This window comes from Myotis nattereri (genome assembly GCF_964212035.1).
Source record: "Myotis nattereri genome assembly, chromosome: X".
Classification (NCBI taxonomy): Eukaryota; Metazoa; Chordata; class Mammalia; order Chiroptera; family Vespertilionidae; genus Myotis; species Myotis nattereri.
In genome coordinates, this window is record NC_138078.1 from 147,304,339 (window position 1) to 147,323,614 (window position 19,276).

Here is a 19,276-nt window from a genome sequence, read left to right on the forward strand (position 1 = left end):
GTTGATTGCCGGTCAGGGCACAAGACCGGTTTGTGGACTTGATCATTGATTCTCTCTCATCATTGATGTTTCTCTCTTTCTCTCTCCCTCTCCCTTTCTCTCTGAAATCAATAATTTTTTTTTTTAAAAAAAAGAGCTCCAAATGGCCAAACTGGAAAAGTTTGAACAAAATAAAAGGTAGTAATGTGCGGAGGCTGACAGATTACTCCGACACAGTTTCACTGTGGGGGCAAGGGCTAAGGGGCTTGCCCAGCTAAAGAAGCCTGGCCACCTCGATTGCCTGCCTTGTTAGGCTTTTATTAGAATTTTTATCTTTAGATACAATCAGTAGGGTGAGTAATCTTGGGAGGACACATGTGTTTACACTGTCCTCTAGGCAAGGGCACCCAGGGATTAAGCATAAGGATTCCAGTAAACACCCCAGGGTCTGCATATGCACAGGCTTGTTTGGAAAGATCAAGGAATAATTAAGGGTGCCACCTTCAACACTCCCCTAAGTCAGAATTCCGATAAACAGGGCAGGTGGCCTTCCACACATTTCTCTTTTATCAGAATGTCCTCCTTACAAACTTTACAACCAAGTCTCATGCTTCCCAACAGTAATGCATTATAATCTAAAGTATAAAACAAATAGGAGTCCCTGCTGATATAAATAAGTGATTTAATAAATAAATGGGAGGCAAGAGACAAATCCTCCATGCAGAACAATTACAATTAATTTCTATAGATAACTCTCAAGGAGGTAGGGTACAGTTCCCTAGTTCTTAAGTGAGGCCTATGCAGTGACATCCTTCCAAAGAGTACATCATGGGAAGGATGAAGAAAGAGTATCTTTACAGAAGAGAAAACTCACAAACAGTAGCTCAGTTAGGTGATCAAGAGCAACATCAGCAGTGACTAGTTGAGTGGCACTTTACCTCTAGTCTTATTCCAAGAAACCCATAACCCCAGCCTAATCATGAAAAAAAATCAGACAAATCCCAATTGAGAAACATTCTACAAAATGCCTGGCCAGTTCTCTTCAAACTGTCAAATCCATTAAAAACAAAGTCTAGTAAACCATTGCAGCCAAGAGGAACCTGAGGACACATGATGACTAAATGTAGTGTGGTATCCTGGATGGGACATTAGGTAAAAACTAAATAAATCTGAATAATGCATGTACTGACAAAAATATAAATAAATGAATAAATAAATGGGAGAGATTAGGGGGCATAAACTATAAAATCTGACCAGATATTTTCCTATTAAGTAACTTAAATGAAGCGTTTGAAGCCTGTGTACATCATCACAGGCCTGATTATAAAGGTTCAGCATATAAACCTGGTGTGTGGTTTGTGGTCCCAGGGAGCCTCTGATACAAGCTACTTTTTATCTAAAGCTCTAAAAGTCAATGCTTTTTATATTCTTCTGCAAGTTATATAATTTATAAATCCTACCTATTTTGAGAATAAAAGATTCTTTTGAAGTGGGATTATATATTTTTTTATTTTTTAAAAGTATATTTTTATTGATTTCAGAGAGAGAAAGGGAGGGGGAGAGAGGGATAGAAACAAATGATGAGAGAGAATCATTGATGGGCTGCCTCCTGCACGCCCCACACTGGGGATCTAGCCTGCAACCTGGGGATGTGCCCTGACTGGGAATCAAACTGTGACCTCCTGGTTCATGGGTCAATGCTCTATCACTGAGCCATACTAGCCAAGTGGGATTACATATTTTTAATTTTTTTGTTTCCATAGCATTTATCATACAGATAGATAGATGATAGATAGATAGATAGATAGATAGATAGATAGATAGATATTTAGTAAAATATTATTGGTCTAATTGGGGGGGGGGGGACGAGGGGAGCAGCAGCTACAATTGCCATTCTCCCAGGCTAAGTGTTTAGAAAAGTGTAGTATGAAGGTGATGGATTCTGAATTCCCTTTCCTTGTCCTCCCTGCCCCATCCACATAATTGCTTGAGTCAGACAGTTTGGGAGAGGCTAACTGAGGTGATGATGGTAGGTTTTTCCATGAGCTGGAGCCCAAGATGTTTTCCATTTCTCTCAGGAGATATAGTATGATCTTTTTTGATAGCGTGGCAGAACAAACAGAACAATTTCACAATCTAACTTGGTGGATTTCATGTACCCGCATGGTTTTCATTTCAAAACTGTTTTTCCTTCCCTGGGACATTAGAAGGTTGTTGAAGCTCATGGGTGATCTAAGCACACTGTCACATGTAGGGGGCCATGACTTGTTCTCATATTCCGCCTGGGCTTTGAAGTCACTCATGACTCTCTTCTAGTTTATTCCCCATATCTAATTGATCCTATCAAGTCCTCCTCTGAAATTTCTCCGGAACTTAATCTTTCCTCTCCATTCCAGTTGTCTTAATTCAGGCCTTTTGATCTTTCATCTAGATTGTTTTAAAATATCAGTTTAACTGGTCTTCCCGTCTCCAACCTACTCTTTTCCCAACCCATCCTCCACACTGCCATAAATTTTCTAAAACACAAGTCCAATCATATAATTCCTCTGTTTTTAAATAATTTGATGGCTTCTTGCTTACAAGATAAAGCCCAAAAGCATACACTATCTGGACCCCATCTAGATTTCTAACTAGATCTTCCACCCTATCCCTTGCTTTCCTCCCTCCAGCTCCAACTGCCACCATCCCAACCCTGGGAGGTTTAGACTTCTGACTCGCAGACTTTGGTTCCTTGAATAGAAAAGACTATCTCACGCTGCTGTGCCTTTACCTCTGTTGCTCTCTGCCAGGAATGTCTCCTCATTCAACAGAAAGTAGTAGCAAGGCACACTAGGTAGAAAGACAAGGAAGTGAGGTAAAGAAGGGAATCGAGGAGCATTACTAAAACAACACAGTGCTGGGTTCATATCTGGGTTCCGCATAAATATTAAATGAATGAATGGATAAATGAATGAATGAATTCTTGACCTCGAGGTCTAGGCTGCTGAAGCAGGCAAGTGAGAACAGATGGAATATGAGAATAGCTCTGAGTTTTTTCTTGTTACTCAAACCCTTTTTCTATTTTCCTTTCTCTCCCCTTCTTTCAGATCTCCATGTTTATGTTGCTTCTAATTTATAGACTACTATAACACTACCTCAGATGCATTTAACCATGTCATGCATAATTTATTTATTCATTCCTCATAAATCAATCCCTCTAGTCATCTGGAAAACAAGAACCACTCCTACTACCTTTCAAGATCCTTTTAACTTATCTTTTTAGTACATGCTATTGTGCCTGGTACAAAATGTAGTATTCTATGCGCAGTTTCACCACCAAATAGCAAAAACTTTATGAGCTTTTTTGTAGTTGTTTTTACTAGGAAATCCCTCATGTAAACATCAAATAAAGTCAGAACAATTAAAAAGAAAAACAAGAAAGCTATATCACTGCAGAGTGACTGTGCTGGTTTTCATGGCTCATGGAAAACAGCATAATTCTTTTATGGTCAGATATTGTAAACCACAAGCAGTCATTCTCTTATAAAGACTAGTGAAAAGTGGTGAAGGGCCACTCCCATAAAAACACACTCTACAATCACAAGCAATGCCAAAATTTTGTCTGCCTCAATTTCCTAGTCTATTATATGGGAACAAAGGGGTACATGCTTCCCCCAATCACCTACTGAGAGCAAAGTGAACACACAAAAAGTAGTTTGATGATCCAAATGCTATATGAAATCCTCGTGTGAGGATTAAAGCCCCCCACCCCCCCCCAAAAAAGAAGTAATGCTGATATAACTAAGCTAAACTACTCTGATTTAGCCAGAAGGCTTAAGGAGAGGTAGCCAGTTTAAGTTTATGGAAAACCTAACTGACCACTTTACTAGAGACAGTAATTGTTATAACTGACTCACTGTGGTTATAACTATACATAAGTGGAAGTGGTACACAAACATTTGTCCCTTTTGATGATTTTTCATCAAATACCAAATCATGAGTACCTTTCTTTTATGAATTTTAAATTCAGGGGTTCTCTTCTGTAGCTTTCCTGAGATATCTTTACTAGGCAAATTTCTTATTATCCTTTTGAACCTGCAGGGTTTTTTGTTTTTTCCTATTTTTATTTTTATTGAATTTATTGGGATTACGTGGTTAATAAAATTATGTAGGTTTCAGGTATACAATTCTAAAATACATCATCAGTATATTGTATTGTGTGTTCAACACCCCAAGTTAAGCCTCCTTCCATCACCATTTTCCCCCCTTTACCCACCTCTACCTTCCCCCATCCCCTTTCCCTCGGGCAATCACCATACTGTTCTATGAATTTGTCTATTTTTGCTTAATCCTTTCACCTTTTTCACCCAACCCCCAATTCCCCTCCCCTTTGACCGCTGTCAGTCTGTTCTCTGTATCTATGAGTCTGTTTCTATTTTGTTTCTTACTTTGTTTTGTCATTAGATTCCACAGATAAGTGAAACCTGACTGGCTTGCAGTTTTCATACCTTTCTAACTAGTGTTATCTTCTATTGTCATTCTGTTTATTTTCATTCTAGTACTACTTATCACAATGGGTAATTAACTAGCTACTCTGTTTGTTTACTGATTTATCCAACTAAATCTAAATTCCAGGTCATCTTGGATTTTATCTAAATTAATTCCACCACTGTATCCCCGGTGCCTACAATAGTGCCTGGTTCATATAGGTGCTCAAAAACATATTTGTTGAATGAATGGGTGAAGGAGTTTGTCCTCACAATGACAGTGAAGTTAATTCAAACTTCTTAGCATGACATTCAAGGCCCCAACTTATTTGTTTGGCCTTATATTCTGCCCTTGTTATATCTCTGTATATTATAGCTGTTGATATTCCTGTAAAATCTTGCTTTCTGCCTGGAATGCTCTTCTTCCTGCCATATAACTAATCTTTCAATTCCCTTTTCAAATACATGAACTATTTTGAAATCTTCCACAGACAAACACACACACACACTCACCCACACACAAAACAGAATGCTTCTTCTACTAAGTTCTTATAAGAGTTATAACACTTAGAGGGTTATAATAGAAATTTAAAAATAATAAGAGTAATAACTAACATTTTATTTTACATTAACTCAATGCCAGGCACAGTTATAAGCATTGCATATGTTATTATCTCATTTAAGCCTGTAAAGCTACTCTAAGAGGTAGGTACTATCATAAGTCCTTAGGGGTCTGTTTAGCTAGCTAGAATTAAGGCAGGGATGGTTTCTTAAAGCCTTGCTAATTGCCAGACCTCACAAAGAATCTACAATAAGATATGTTCTTAGTACAAATTTGCTAAATAATGAATTCTGACAGTAGTCTCTGGTTCCCGTTGAGAATGGCAATTCCAATCAGTTAAAAAAAGAGAGTAGTTCTAAGTAATTATACAAATTTAATCTTAAAGAAATTCAAGTCCTTTCTAATTACAACAAGGAACTCAGAGGTGACCAAAGAAAAGGGTGATAACGGGAGCTATGGGGGGAAAAAAGAGGAACATCTCTGTAATAATCTGAAAAATAAAGATTTTTTTTAAAGGGTGGTATACCTAGCTATATAAAATTTTAAAATATTTGTAGATTCTTTTGTTCATGGTAAGTAGATTATTTTACTTTATTTTTAGATACTTTTTATGTTTCAATTACAGTTGATATACAATATAATATTAGTTTTAGGTGTATAACCCAGTGATTGGAAATGATACAACTTAGAATGTGCCCCCCCCCATATGTCCAGTACCCACCAGGCACCATTTATAGTTATTACAATATTATTGACTATATTCCCAATGCTATACTTTACATCCCTGAAACTATTCTGTAATTACCAATTTGTACTTCTTAATCCCTTCCCCTTTTCCACCCAGCCCCCCAAGCCCCCTCCCATCTGGTAACCATCAGTCTGTTCTCTGTATCTATGAATCTGTTTCTGTTTAATTTGTTCATTTATTTTGTTCTTTAGAATCCACATGTAAGTGAAATCATACGGTATTTGTCTTTCTTTTGGCTGACTTATTTCACTGAGCATAATACTCCCCAGGTCCATCCATGCTGTCACAAAGTATAAAATTGCATTCTTTTTTATGAGAGGGCCATATTCCATTGTAAATATGTACCAAGGCTTTTTTATCCACTCATCTACTGATGGGCATCTGGGTTGCTTCCATAGGTCGGCTATTGTAAATAATGCTTCAATGAACATAGGTATGCATATATTATTTTGAATTAGTGCTTTGGATTCCTTCAGATATACACCTAGAATTGGCATTGCTGGGTCATAATACAGTCCCATTTTTAATTTTTTGAAGAACCTCCATACTGTTTTCCATAGTGGCTGCACCAACAGTGCATGAGGGTTACCTTTTCTCCACATCCTCACCAACACTTATCATTTGTGGATTTATTTACTTATGATAGCCATTCTGACTGGTATGAGGTGATACCTCATTGTGGTTTTAATTTGCATTTCTCTGACAATTAATGACATTGAGCATCTTTTCATATGTCTATTGACCTTCTCTATGTCCTCTTTGGAGAACTGTCTATTCAGATCCTCTGCCCATTTTTTAATTGAACTGTTTGGTGTTTGTTTGGTTTTTTTTGGTGTTGAGTAGTGTGAGTTCTTTATAAATTTTGGATGTTAACCCCTTATCAGATGTATTATTGGCAAATATGTTCTCCCATTTAGTAGGCTGTCTATTTATTTATTTATTTATTTTGCTGTGCAAAAACTTTTTAGTTTGATGTAGTCCCCTTGGTATATTTTTTCTTTTGTTTCCCTTGTCTGACTATATGTAAATTAAAAGATAAAGTTAATAAAAGCAAACCAGAAATGGGAAAAATATATTTAACCTATATTAGACAAAATATTAATAATATTATGTAAACAGAAAACTTCCAAAATAGAAATTTAAATGGTTAGTAAACATCAAAATATGCTCAACCTCATTAATTTAAAAAGGCAAACTTTAAATCAATAATGGGAAATTATTTATTTATTTTACTTATCATAACATATAAGGATGAAAAAATAATTATAATATTCACTACCAGTAAGGTTGTGAAGAAATAAGCAGTCTTATACGCTCATGAAACAGACACATTTTCATATACATAGAAGATATCTGTGTGTACACACACACACAAAGTTGTTCATTACAGCACTGCTTGTAATAGCAAAACACTGGGAAAAAAACTGAAATATATATCAATAAGATCTTGGTTAAATAAACCATGATACAACTATACTATGAAATTGTGTGCAGCCATCGAAAAGAATGATACTAATGGGTAGCCAAAGTTAATACCTTAATCAATAAAGAAATTTTAAAAAAATGAATTGACAAGAGCATAACAAATTAATCACAACCAAAAACAAAATAGATGAGGGGATTTCTCATTATATAAATGTATTCCAGATACTAAAAAACAAACCCAATGATAAAAAAAAAAAAAAAAGGAGAAAGGATTTGGACACTCCCATCAAAGAAGATATAAGGTTAGCAAATAAGCACATAAAATGATGGTCAACATCATAAGGCATTAGGGATATTAAATTAAAGCCATGATGAGATAACACTACATATCTATTAGAATGGCTAAGATAAAAATTATGAAATATACCAAACTGTTGAAGATGTTGAATAAATAGAACTATCATACATAGCTAGTTTAGATGCAAAATGGTACAGCCACTCTGAAAAATGGTTTGGCAGTTTCTTATAAAGTTCAACATACCCAGCAATCCCAGTCCATGCTATACTACTTGGCCAGAAAAATGAATGAACAAATTGGATGGATCTCCAAAGTGTTAAGCTGAGTAAATGAGGTCAGTCTCGAAAGGTTGAACATCGACCTATGAACCAGGAGGTCATGGTTCAATTCCTGGTCAGGGCACATGCCCGAATTGTGATCGCCAATAGGGGGAGTGCAGGAGGCAGCTGATTAATGATTCTCTCCCATCATTGATGTTTCTATCTCTCTCCTCCCTTCCTCTCTGAAATCAATAAAATAATTTTTTTAAAAAAATAAAGGTAACATACTATGCAACTCCATTTTTTTTTTAATCTTCATCTGGGCCCCCAGGATCAAACTGCAACACAGGTATGTGCCCTTGACCAGAATTGAACCTGTGACCCTTTGCTGGCTGGGTGGATGCCCTAACCACTGAGCACACCAGCCATGGTTTATATGACATTCTTGAAAATGAAAAACCATAAGGGAAGGGAATAGATCAGTGGTTACCAGGGGTTGGGAGTAGGGAGGTCTGGCTACAAAGGGCGTGTTAAACTGTTCTGTATCTTGTTGATGATGGTGGATACTAGAATCTATGCATGGGTTAAAACTCATTGGACTATGCACCAGAAAGTAAATTTTCTTATATGCACATTAAAAATAAGTTTAAAAAGATAAATTCTCATCAGCAACAATGATACCTTCTATTTCTCCATCTAAGGGAGGAACATCATCTCTCAGGGAGAAATTCATAGCTGTCCCTGGTATGTCCACCAAGTCTTCATCACTGGAGCTGCTCTGGAAGCTATTGAAACATCCCTGCTGAAAGCCTCTATTATCCATGGCTCCTGTGTAGAAAGAAAAACAGGCTTATTATAATGACCTCCAAGCTCCTTAACATTTATTCTTTTTTAAAACTGTGGTAAATACACATAACATAAAATTTACCATTTGACCCATTTTTAAACTAGACAATTCAGCAGCATTAAGTACACTGACAATGTTGCACAATCATCATCACTAGCAATTTCCAGAAAATTTTCATCACCCCAAACAGAAACTCTGTATCCAGTAAGTTTAACTCCCCATCCTCACCCCAGCACCATATAACCTCCATTCTCTTGTTGTCTCTATGATTGGCTGACTCTGGATATGTCATACAAATGTTATCATACACTATATGACCTTCTGAGTCTGGCTTCTTCCACTTCTCATATTTTCAAGGCTTATTCATATTATAGCATGTATCAGTACTTCATTCCTTTTTAGGACTGAATAATACCCATTGTATGGCTATACCACATTTTGTTTAGCCATTCATCAGCTGATGGGCATGTGGGTAGTTTTCGCCTCTTGGGTTATATTTATTCTTATGTCTTTTTTTCATACTCTTCTTTTGACAATACAGACATGTAAACTACTTAGTATCTTCAGTTACCCTCTAAATGTAATGTACCTCTACCCTTAACATGTAGCTGAGAGCAGTTATTTTTAGAACAATGCAAGCACACACACCAAATGAGGACATATGTACAAAACTCACAGTAATTCACAAGTAATCAAGTGAAGTAAAAACTACACATCAGTATTGAGAATGTGGTGGCCATTTGGGAGTCAAGAAACATTATCTTATGCCTCTGAGTCTCCCAGAGCTCCTAACACAACATAAATGCACAGAAATACTGGGGGAAAGAGGCATATTATGCTATTCAATGTTGTTTTCTGCTCATGAATTTAATATGAAAGATGAAACATTTTTGACATCCCAAGTGCAAACCTTCAGATACAAATTTTATTTAAAAAAATCTTAGTTTATCGATTTTTAAAAACCATCATTATAGCCAACTTTACGTTATCTACCCTCTTCCCCTACATTTTGTTGTTGTTGTTAATCCTCACCAGAGGATACTTTTTCATTGACTTTTAGAGAGTGGAAGAGAAACAGTGATGTGAAAGAAACATACCGGTTGGTTGCCTCCTGCATGAGCCCCAACCAGGGCCTGGCCCAGGGAGGATCCTGCAACCAAGGTATGTGCTCTTGACCAGAATTGAACCCCAGACCCCATGGTCTGCAGGCCGACACTCTATCCACTGAGCCAAAGTGGCTAGGGCCCCTCCAATTTTTTTAAATGAAATCTTGATTGAGAATCATAGTCAGGAAAGTTCTATTGGATTAGGCAAATAATATTCCTTTTGAGGTATTCCAACACTTTTAAAAAACTTCTTACTCTGGGTTATCAGAATCATGTGTGATGAATATGGTAAAAACTAAATAGGACAAATTAAGCAATAGGCCTGAAAATTGGAATCATAACAGATAAATTCAATATTTTAAACATTGAGCATAAAGGAGAAAGAACTGACATTTACCGGGTGCTTATCAATGTTCAGGCTTATGTGCTTAAAGTGAACTCTTCCACTTAATTTTTCAAAGTCCCTATATTATGGCATTATCACTCCTAGTGCAGATAAGGAAACTAAAGCTCAGAGAGGCTAAGTAACTTGCCCAGTTAGTGTTAAAAAAAAGTTAAACTCTAAATCATGTGTTCAGTTTCACAATACCTCACTGGTAATAAAGAGATCAGCCTGACTTAAGTGTGAGTGACATTTATGAACCACCTCCTATGTACAAATCACTGTGGGATAGTGGGACAGATACAAAAATGATGCTGGTTAGGATAGATGAGGTGAAGATTGGAAGACAAAGACTTGGGAGTTATCAACATCAAGGTGATAGTTGAAACCAAGAGAACAGATACTCCAAGGGAAACCTTCCATTCACTTGCAGATAAGGATGAATATAAATCAAAGAAATACATTACCAATATGCACAAATAACTTGAACTCTGTGCAGATATGAAGTAAACAATAGGTTCCCCAGGAACATTACCATGCTGATGTGATCATAAAGGGAAGGTAGGGTCATTTACCCAAAGGTATTAATAATGTACAAAATCATTGATCATCAAACCATTTCCTCAGCTACAAAATCTCTAATTATGCTATGTGGATCAGGTGAGTCCTAGGCCACTAAGAATTCACGCTTTGTGATCTTAGTAGAGTTCCTTTGGTGTTCCCCAATCCTTTTATCCTCACTCGACTCTTCCCTCTGGCTCTATCCTGCTTCCTTCACTCCCCTTCTCCAAGCCCTCCTGCAACAATGCACAAATTCCCTGTCTCAGCTGCACTTCTAGGGAAACTGAGGTTCCACAGGATCCTTAGCAGTTTTTCTAACAACACAAAAGAAATCCTGAATCTCTCTGCCCACGCCCCCTTATCTCCAGGAAGAAGCGTCTTTACTCTAGTTTTAAGGGGAAAAAATCTCTTCTACTTTGCTCTGGATCTGACTGAGATAACAGCTTCTTCCCGACCTTACTCTGATTTACAAAAGCCCCACTCCTTATCTATGGGGAATATGTTCCAAGACCCCTAGTGGATTCCTGAAACCACAGATAGTACCAAACCCTCACATACTGTTTTTCCTGTAAATAAAACTTATAATAATATTTAATTTATGTTAGGCATAGTAAGAAATTAACAACAACAATAATAAAATAGAATAACTATAATATGCTGTAATAAAATGTATGTGATTATGTTCTCTCTCTCCTCTCTCTCTCTCCGCCCCCCCCCAACATATATGGCAACTGAGGTGGGTAGTGGATACAGCATGGGTATGCTGCACAAGGGATGATTCACACCCAGGGTGGGATAGAGCAGGACAGCACAATATTTCATCATGGTACTCAGAATGGTGTGCAACTTAAAACTTATGAATTATTTATTTCTGGAAGTTTCCATTTATTATTTTTGAGCCACAATTGACCATGGATAACTGAAATGCAGAAAGTGAAACTAGATAAAGGGGAGGGGGCTACTGTACTTAATTTTACCCTTTAAGGAAATCTACTGTCTCTCTAGCTCTCACCTCTACCTCAACCTCCAGTCCTAAATTCCCAAGAACTCCACTTGACACTTCTGTAGCTACTCCAAAGTTAACAGAATAATAACAGGGATGTGGGGCCGGGGGAGGGAGAGTGGAAATAACATTAACTTGAGTACAAAAATTAAAATGCAAAGAAGGCATGTTCTCTGCCCTCATCCTCCACATCAACTTTCCTTTTAAAATGCAGGTGGCATTAGAGTCAATATTTGCAGCTAACATTTGTCTAACTCTGGGATTTACTACATTCAATGAACCTACAAAAAGCACTCAATGTCAGGAATATATATTCCAGGTTTCTAGAAATCTTGGCTGAAAACAAGCACCATTTTAGAATAACTGAGTCTAAGGGTAGCATACCTCAGGAGGTTTTCTTTTTTTAAAATATATTTTATTGATGTTTTTACAGAGAGGAAGGGAAAGGGATAGTTAGAAACATCGATGAGAGAGAAACATCATGAGAGAGAAACATCAATCAGCTGCCCCCTGCACAACCACTACTGAGGATGTGCCCGCAACCAAGGTACATGCCCTTGACCGGAATCGAACCCAGGACCCTTCAGTCCACAGGCTGACACTCTATCCACTGAGCCAAACCAATTGGGACAGGAGGTTTTCTTTTTGTTTAATTTTATTAAATGCCCATGAATTCCATATAGTAACTAGTACTGAAAGAGAGGAAGACAATTTGAAAAATAATGCAGAATCCTTTCCCTTTTTTTCCACTGTTTACATGTCTCATTCAGGAAATTATTTAAAACACACAGTTCTAGCAACTCTACATGAGCCACACAAATCATAGAAAGAAAATGTATGGGGAATCCAAAAATAATTTATGTTTGGTTGTGGGACATGTCCTATAGTCATATTTTCAGATGGGTATAACTATTGTTCTGGGAATTCATTAAAACAAAATAATGATGATACAAGATGAAAATTCAACAAGGGGGAAGCTGGAAAACTCACTAGTTTCCCCATAGGGAACTTACACACTCCTTCCTGTAACCCACTGACACAGAACAATTCAGCTAAATTGAGCTGCCTCATTCCAAACATTTCCTGGAGCAGTTATCTGGTTCACTGTTTGGGTTATAAAGTGCTTTCTTAATAAGTACATAGAAATAAAGAGTCAACAAAAGAAAATTAGAAGAAGCAAGTAAATCAGGCAAAACAGATGTTATAAATGGGAGTTCAACAAAGGAAATAAATACAATCAGTAAAACTCAAAGTGATATTTGCCCATGGATAATTCATTCTGGTACAATCTTTGAGTTTTTTAAAAATATATTCTTATTGATTTCAGAGAGGAAGAGAGAGGGAGAGAGAGAGAAAAACATCAATGATGAGCGAGAATCATCCACCAGCTGCCTCCTGCATGCCCCCGACCGGGGATCAAACCCGCAACCCTGGCATGTGCCCTTGACCGGAATCAAATCTAGGACCCTTCAGTCCCCAGGCCAATGCTCTATCCACTGAGCCAAATCAGCCAGGGCCAGTCTTTGATTTTATTTTGCAGATATTAAGAGCTTCAAGAGAAAAAGTTAAAGCATAAAAAAAATCAGGAAATCATTTAAAGTTCATTAATGCTGAGATTTGAAATCGTATCTAGTTGAACTCTAAGTCCAGTGCTCTTTCCATGACGGTTTGGGGCTTCATTATGACATGTTGTTCTAGAGAATGGCACATCTGGAATAAATCAAACCTCTAGATGGCCACAAGCCTGAGGTCAGCCAGATTTTACAGTAGGCCAAGAACAAAGTAAGAGAATTTGATTTATTATCCCAACTGGTAGATTATAAATAGGGTTTGTCATATAATGGAGGCCTGGGGAAGAAAACAGTCAGAGAAAAATGTTGTTTTGGTGGATGTGTTACATAGCTAACACTTTCAGCTTAAAGGCACTTTTTGTCACTTTCTTGCTTGAAATCATAAGCAGATTCCCCATTGCTTGTAGGGTAAAGTTCAAATTTCTTTTCATGGCATTCAGGGCCCAATCAAATATAGATCCCATCTACCCAGATAGACTTACCTCCTACTACATATTTGTTATACTCATCATAAGGCCATGTACTTTTATGCCTCCTTGACTTTGTTTAGGCCACATACTCTATCAGGAATTTCATCCAGTACCGCATCTTCTTTTCGACCTCATAAAACTCCATTCAGTCCATTTAGGGCCAGTTCAAACAGGCTTTTCCTTCCACACCCCCTTTGTTCACACATCTATGTTGATTGCATAATCTCTTTCACTGGGTCTTGTGATTACATACATACACCATATCCTTCTCATTTCTGTTGTTACAGCAACTTTAGTGGTCCAGAGTACATGTTCAATAAATGCTTATTGAGGAGGATTCCAGTCAGAGGAAGGGTTAACAGCTAATCAACAAATTTATATGGCTGACACTCAATATAGCTATGCCTGTTACTATGAGGGTAGCAGCCGTGGGCAAACTACAGCCCGCGGGCCGGATGCGGCCCGTTTGAAATGAATAAAACTAAAAAAAAAAGACCATACTCTTTTATGTAATGATGTTTACTTTGAATTTATATTAGTTCACACAAACACTCCATCCATGCTTTTGTTCCGGCCCTCCGGTCCAGTTTAAGAACCCATTGTGGCCCTCGAGTCAAAAAGTTTGCCCACCCTGGGGTAGGGAATTGGGGATACAAAAAACATTTGTTACCTTTGTCACTACTCTCAAGGAATTTATGATCTAGTTGAGGAGAAAACTTTTACATAATGCAATTACACAACAGGTAAGTATTACACTTTTAGAATAAATATGCAATCTACATTCAGAAAGTGGAGAGGAGATTGTAAGCTAGAGAGGGCTTTAGAGAGAAGAGAGGGTATTCTAGGCCTAAGGGAAAAAATGGCCAAAGACTTAAGATGAGAATGAGGCTGACATTTGTGCTTGACTAGAGGAGAGGGTAGGTATCTTTGAGCAAATGGATGGAGATTGATCATGAAGGACCTGGGAAACCAGTGGAATCACTGTGCTTTTTGAGAAGCAACATGATAAAAACATAATTTTAAGAGGTAAGTGTGGCAGCAATGGGCTGGAAGGGAGAAAAAAGGGAAGGGCTAGAAGGCCAGTTTGCTACTTCCAGTTTTATTGTAGGTGATTTGGGAAGAAAGAAGAAAAATATATATATATATATTCCCAACAGTCGTACTGAAAGAGCCAGGTCAGAGGAGAATGATGCTAGTGACAGTGACATGTGTGGATTCAAATAAATCAATACTTCCATTGCAACAAACCCATTTGGCAAAAACAAATGTATAAACCAATGGATGGGTTGATACACAGGGCCTTTCAATGAAGAATGTAAAGTATATCCCATATTCCAATACTAGCAAGCACAATGAAGCAATAAACTTTCCTATTCCTTATTTTTGCTCCACAAAAATATCTGTTGACCTGCATATGGCATTCTGGGAAAGTAATATATGCCAGATACCGCAGATGTAGCAAAAGAAAAATGTAAGAAGAAGAAAGGCTTAAGAGAGACATTATACAATTTATCAATGTATAAGTATTGCCATATCATCTATATAATAAAAGGCCAATGGCCGTAACAACCAAAACGACCAAATGAACGGTCACCAGGAAGTGCATGGAGCACGACTCGGTCCCTCCCCCACAGCCCATAGGCTCCTATCACAGCAAGGCTGGCGGCCAGTGGGTGGATGGGGCAGCGGGAGGGTGGGCGAGGCGAGGTGGGCATAGCAAGAGAGGCAGGGCCTGATCAGTAGCTACCATGGAGGCTGTGGATCAGGCCTGGAGATAGGCCTGAAGAGAGGCAGGGCCTGGTCCACAGCCACTGTGGAGGCTGCAGATCAGGCTTGGAGATAGGCCCCAAGAGAGAGACAGCTGTCAGTGGAGCCATTCTGGATTTCCCAGAAGAGCCAATGGCTGCCTAGGAGGTGGAGCTTTTGATGCTGACTGACATAGAAACCAACCAATCAGAACCTAATCTGGGTGAAGTGCAAAGGCAGAACCTAAGGTGGGGGCTGAGGAGGGGTTTTAAGGGCAACAGCTGTTTGGTGTAAGATATAAGAAAGCAGTTCAATTTTTAAATAACTGGTTTGGCAGTATAATGCATATGGCTGGCTATCAGTCCAGATATAGGGGTTATGTACTTTTGTCTGCCAAAAGCATCTCCTCCTGCTAAAAAAGGCTCCCCCCCCTCCCCCCGCCACATTCAAGCAATCCTATCTTATATAATCTATACTAATAAAAGGGTAATATGGTAATTAGACCAGGTCAACTGGACATCTTCCGATGTCTGACTTCCTTCCGGACAAAGCCATAGTGGTGGGGGCTGAGGCAGAGGCAGTTAGGGGCAAGATTAGTCTGGCAGGGGAGAGCAGTTAGGGGTGAGATCAAGCCAGCAGGGGAGGGCAGTTGGGGGTGAACTGGCCTGCAGGGGAGGGCAGTTGGGGGTGAGATCAGGCCGGCAGGGAAGGGCAGTTGGGGGCAACCAGGCCTGCAGGGGAGGGCAGTTGGGGGCATTAAGCAGGCAGGCAGGTAAGTGATTAGGAGCCAGTGGTCCTGGATTGCGAGAGGGATGTCTGGCCTAAACAGGCAGTCAGACATCCCCCGAGGGGTCCCAGATTGAAGAGGGTGCAGGCCGGGCTGAGGGACACTCCCCCTCCCATGCACTAATTTTATGCACCAGGCCTCTAGTTAAAAATAAAACATGAAGCCCAGCCAGTGTGGCTCAGTGGTTGAGTAGTGACCTATGAACCAGGAGGTCATGGTTCAATTCCCAGTCAAGGCACATGCCTGGGTTGCAGGCTTAATCCCCAGTAGGGGGCATGCAGGAGGCAGCCAATCGATGATTCTCTCTCAACATTGATGTTTCTATCTCTCCCTCTCTCCTTTCTCTCTGAAATCAATAAAAATATTTTTAAAAAATAAAACAAAACATGAAGACAATCCTAAGTATAACATTGAAGATGATAAGAACTGGTACACACATAAAATCACCTTTTTCCTACCCCCTATACTTTGAACTAGTTGAGGAAAGGTGTTAAATCTGTTCTTAAGTGCCTAACACAATAGGATATCTCAGTAAATAATATATTTTATACTCTAATTCCAGTTTTAGTTACTTTATTTAGAAAAGCAAAAATGAAATGTGAATCATCAAGTGTAACCTCTGAGATAACATAGAAGATGCTTATTTAGAAGGTTTGGACCAATCCTTAACCCAGGGTACCTTCTCTACCTGTCAGAACTGTGGATTAAAAGTCTTAGAAGGAAAAAAATAGTGCTTCTTCTCAAAGCGTGGTCTTCATCTGTGAGTCATCCTCATAGATGAGTAGGGGTTATGAGAAAAGACAGAAATCAAAGGAAGCATTAACAGAACAGCAGTTCCCAAACTTTTTGGTCTCAGGATCTCTTTAGTCTTCAAAATTATTGAGGAGCCTAAAGAGTTTTTATTTATATGAGTTCTATCTAAAGATATTTACTCCTTTAGTAATTAAAACCTGGGAATGTTTAAAATAAATATTCATTAATGTATTTATATATAACAATGATCAACCCACTATATGTTAATATTAACATTTTTAAAAATCCATATATTACAAAACAAAACAAATTAGCAAGAGGCATTTTTTAAACTTTTTTGATGTCTGCATTAATAGAAGACAGCTGGATTATGCCTCACATATTCCATTTATCATCAGAGAAATGACATCATTACCTGTCACACAGCCTCTAGAAAACTCCACTGTATATTCATGAGAAAATGAAAGTGAATGAGGAATATAATGTCTTAATATTAATATGAAAACAGTTTAGATCTTGCAGATCCCCAAAAGGGTCTCAGGAATCCCCAGACCACACTTTGAGAGTTATTGAAGTAGGGAAAGAACACAGAACTGAGAAACTATACTTGGGCATTACCCATGATTGGTGAGAAGAATGAAGAGGATAAACCAGTTAGAAGAGACCATGTTGACAGCTATCAAAGTGAAGCAAATGACAAATATTTCATGTAAGTGTTTTGCCAAAGGAGTAATAGCCTTAATATATAAAGAAATTGTTCAGATCATTAAAATTGGATCCCAACAGATAAAAAGGCAAAAGACATTAGTAGATAATTTGTTTAAAAAGGGCTTCAATATTCAGACAAACTAAAACAATAATATGTTATCTTCTCTTAGCAGATCAGCTTTTCTTTAGTTTTATCTCAGAGTTTTCTCAAATATGTTAACACCCGTTATAAAAGTTTTCAAGGGACTGACAAATGAGATGGCTAGAGAAGTGTCATGAGGTTCAAGGACAAGGGTCTGTCAGGCATAACAAAGATGACATCAAAATTTATAACTATTTTCACCAGCAGCCTAGGGAGTGCACTAACCGGGTCCTCCAAATACTGGCGACACCAGCCTGCCAAGCTTGAGTCCAGCAGAAAGGACTGTTGGCTGCACCCAACAGGGACGTTTGGTGTGCTCTTTCTCTGGAGAAACAGAGAAATACAGACAGACAGTGAACCATGAGGCTTTGGAACAGGGGCCAGTCTTCCCCACCACCTGCAGCCTCAGACAGCACCACATCCAATGGAAGACTGTCTTGATCTCTCTTCCCAAGTCCTGGTGGCCCCACCCTACTGAGCTCAGTTCCTCAAGGGAAGGAAGGGCCACAAAGAGCTGGAAACTTCAGAGAGGAGAATATCACCCTCAGAGGATCTGGTCAAGGCTCCAGTGGGTGCGGCCACACAGAGAAGGGCAGGTGTTAAGCTCTCTCTCCCCTCCCATGGGCTTGGCTGGTGCCTCCCCCAACATAAGATTATCTTTTTAAAAATATATTTTTATTGATTTCAGAGAGGAAGGGAGAGAGAGAGAGAGAGAGAGAGAGAGAGAGAGAAGCATCAATGGCTAGAGAGAATCATTGATCAGCTGCCTTCCACATATCCCACACTGGGAATCGAGCCCACAACCCAGGCATGTGCCCTGACTGGGAATTGAACCGTGACTTCCTGGTTCATAGGTTGATGCTCAACCACTGAGCCATGGCAGCCGGGCTAACATAAGATTATCATGATCTGTTTCCCAAATCTCGGTGGCACCATCCTGCTGATCTTGCTTCTGCAGTTGGGAACAGCTGGCTGCACCCAACCTGAACCAGTGGTGCACTCCTCCTGGGGAGGTAGAGTTGGAGAATCTAGCAGAGAATGAGTGGTATTGCTGTAGGCAGTTAGGCAGACATGAGCAGAACAAGAGAAAGCCCCAGGTGCCTAGCATTGGACAATCAATTGCAGGGTGGGACCTCACCATCAGGGTGACTTTTCCTCCTCTAGTATATCGCTGGTCCTGAGATTTGGACCCCCTGACCTTTCCTCCCTAGAGATAGCATCTAGGCCTCAGTTGTATTTCAGCTCCAGGCCCAGATATACAACAAAACCAGCCAGGGCTGGCATCAGGACCAGCTGCATGGAATAATAATGACCCCCTGCCCTGGTGCGGGCCAATCAATCAGTGGAGACCACAACCCTGAATGGACACACTTGGAAAACTTCTGAATATTCTATTAAGATATTTCCCTGGGACTTCCTTAATACCGCTGCCCTTAAAACCCTTAGGATAGAAGACCCAATG

At 39.0% G+C, this 19,276-nt stretch overlaps 1 protein-coding gene across 1 annotated transcript in view; it reads right to left on the bottom strand.

The window, feature by feature from the left end:
* CLCN5 (chloride voltage-gated channel 5) overlaps positions 1-18,133 on the bottom strand; it is a 62,431-nt gene extending 44,298 nt beyond the window's left edge. The window contains exons 1-2 of the mRNA XM_081081501.1: positions 18,040-18,133; positions 8,420-8,566 (exon numbers count right to left, since the gene is read on the bottom strand). Coding sequence (XP_080937627.1) covers positions 8,420-8,561 — 142 coding nt within the window. The 5' untranslated portion in view covers positions 8,562-8,566; positions 18,040-18,133. The remainder of the gene's footprint in view (positions 1-8,419; positions 8,567-18,039) is intronic.
* Between the last annotated feature and the right edge of the window lie 1,143 nt (positions 18,134-19,276).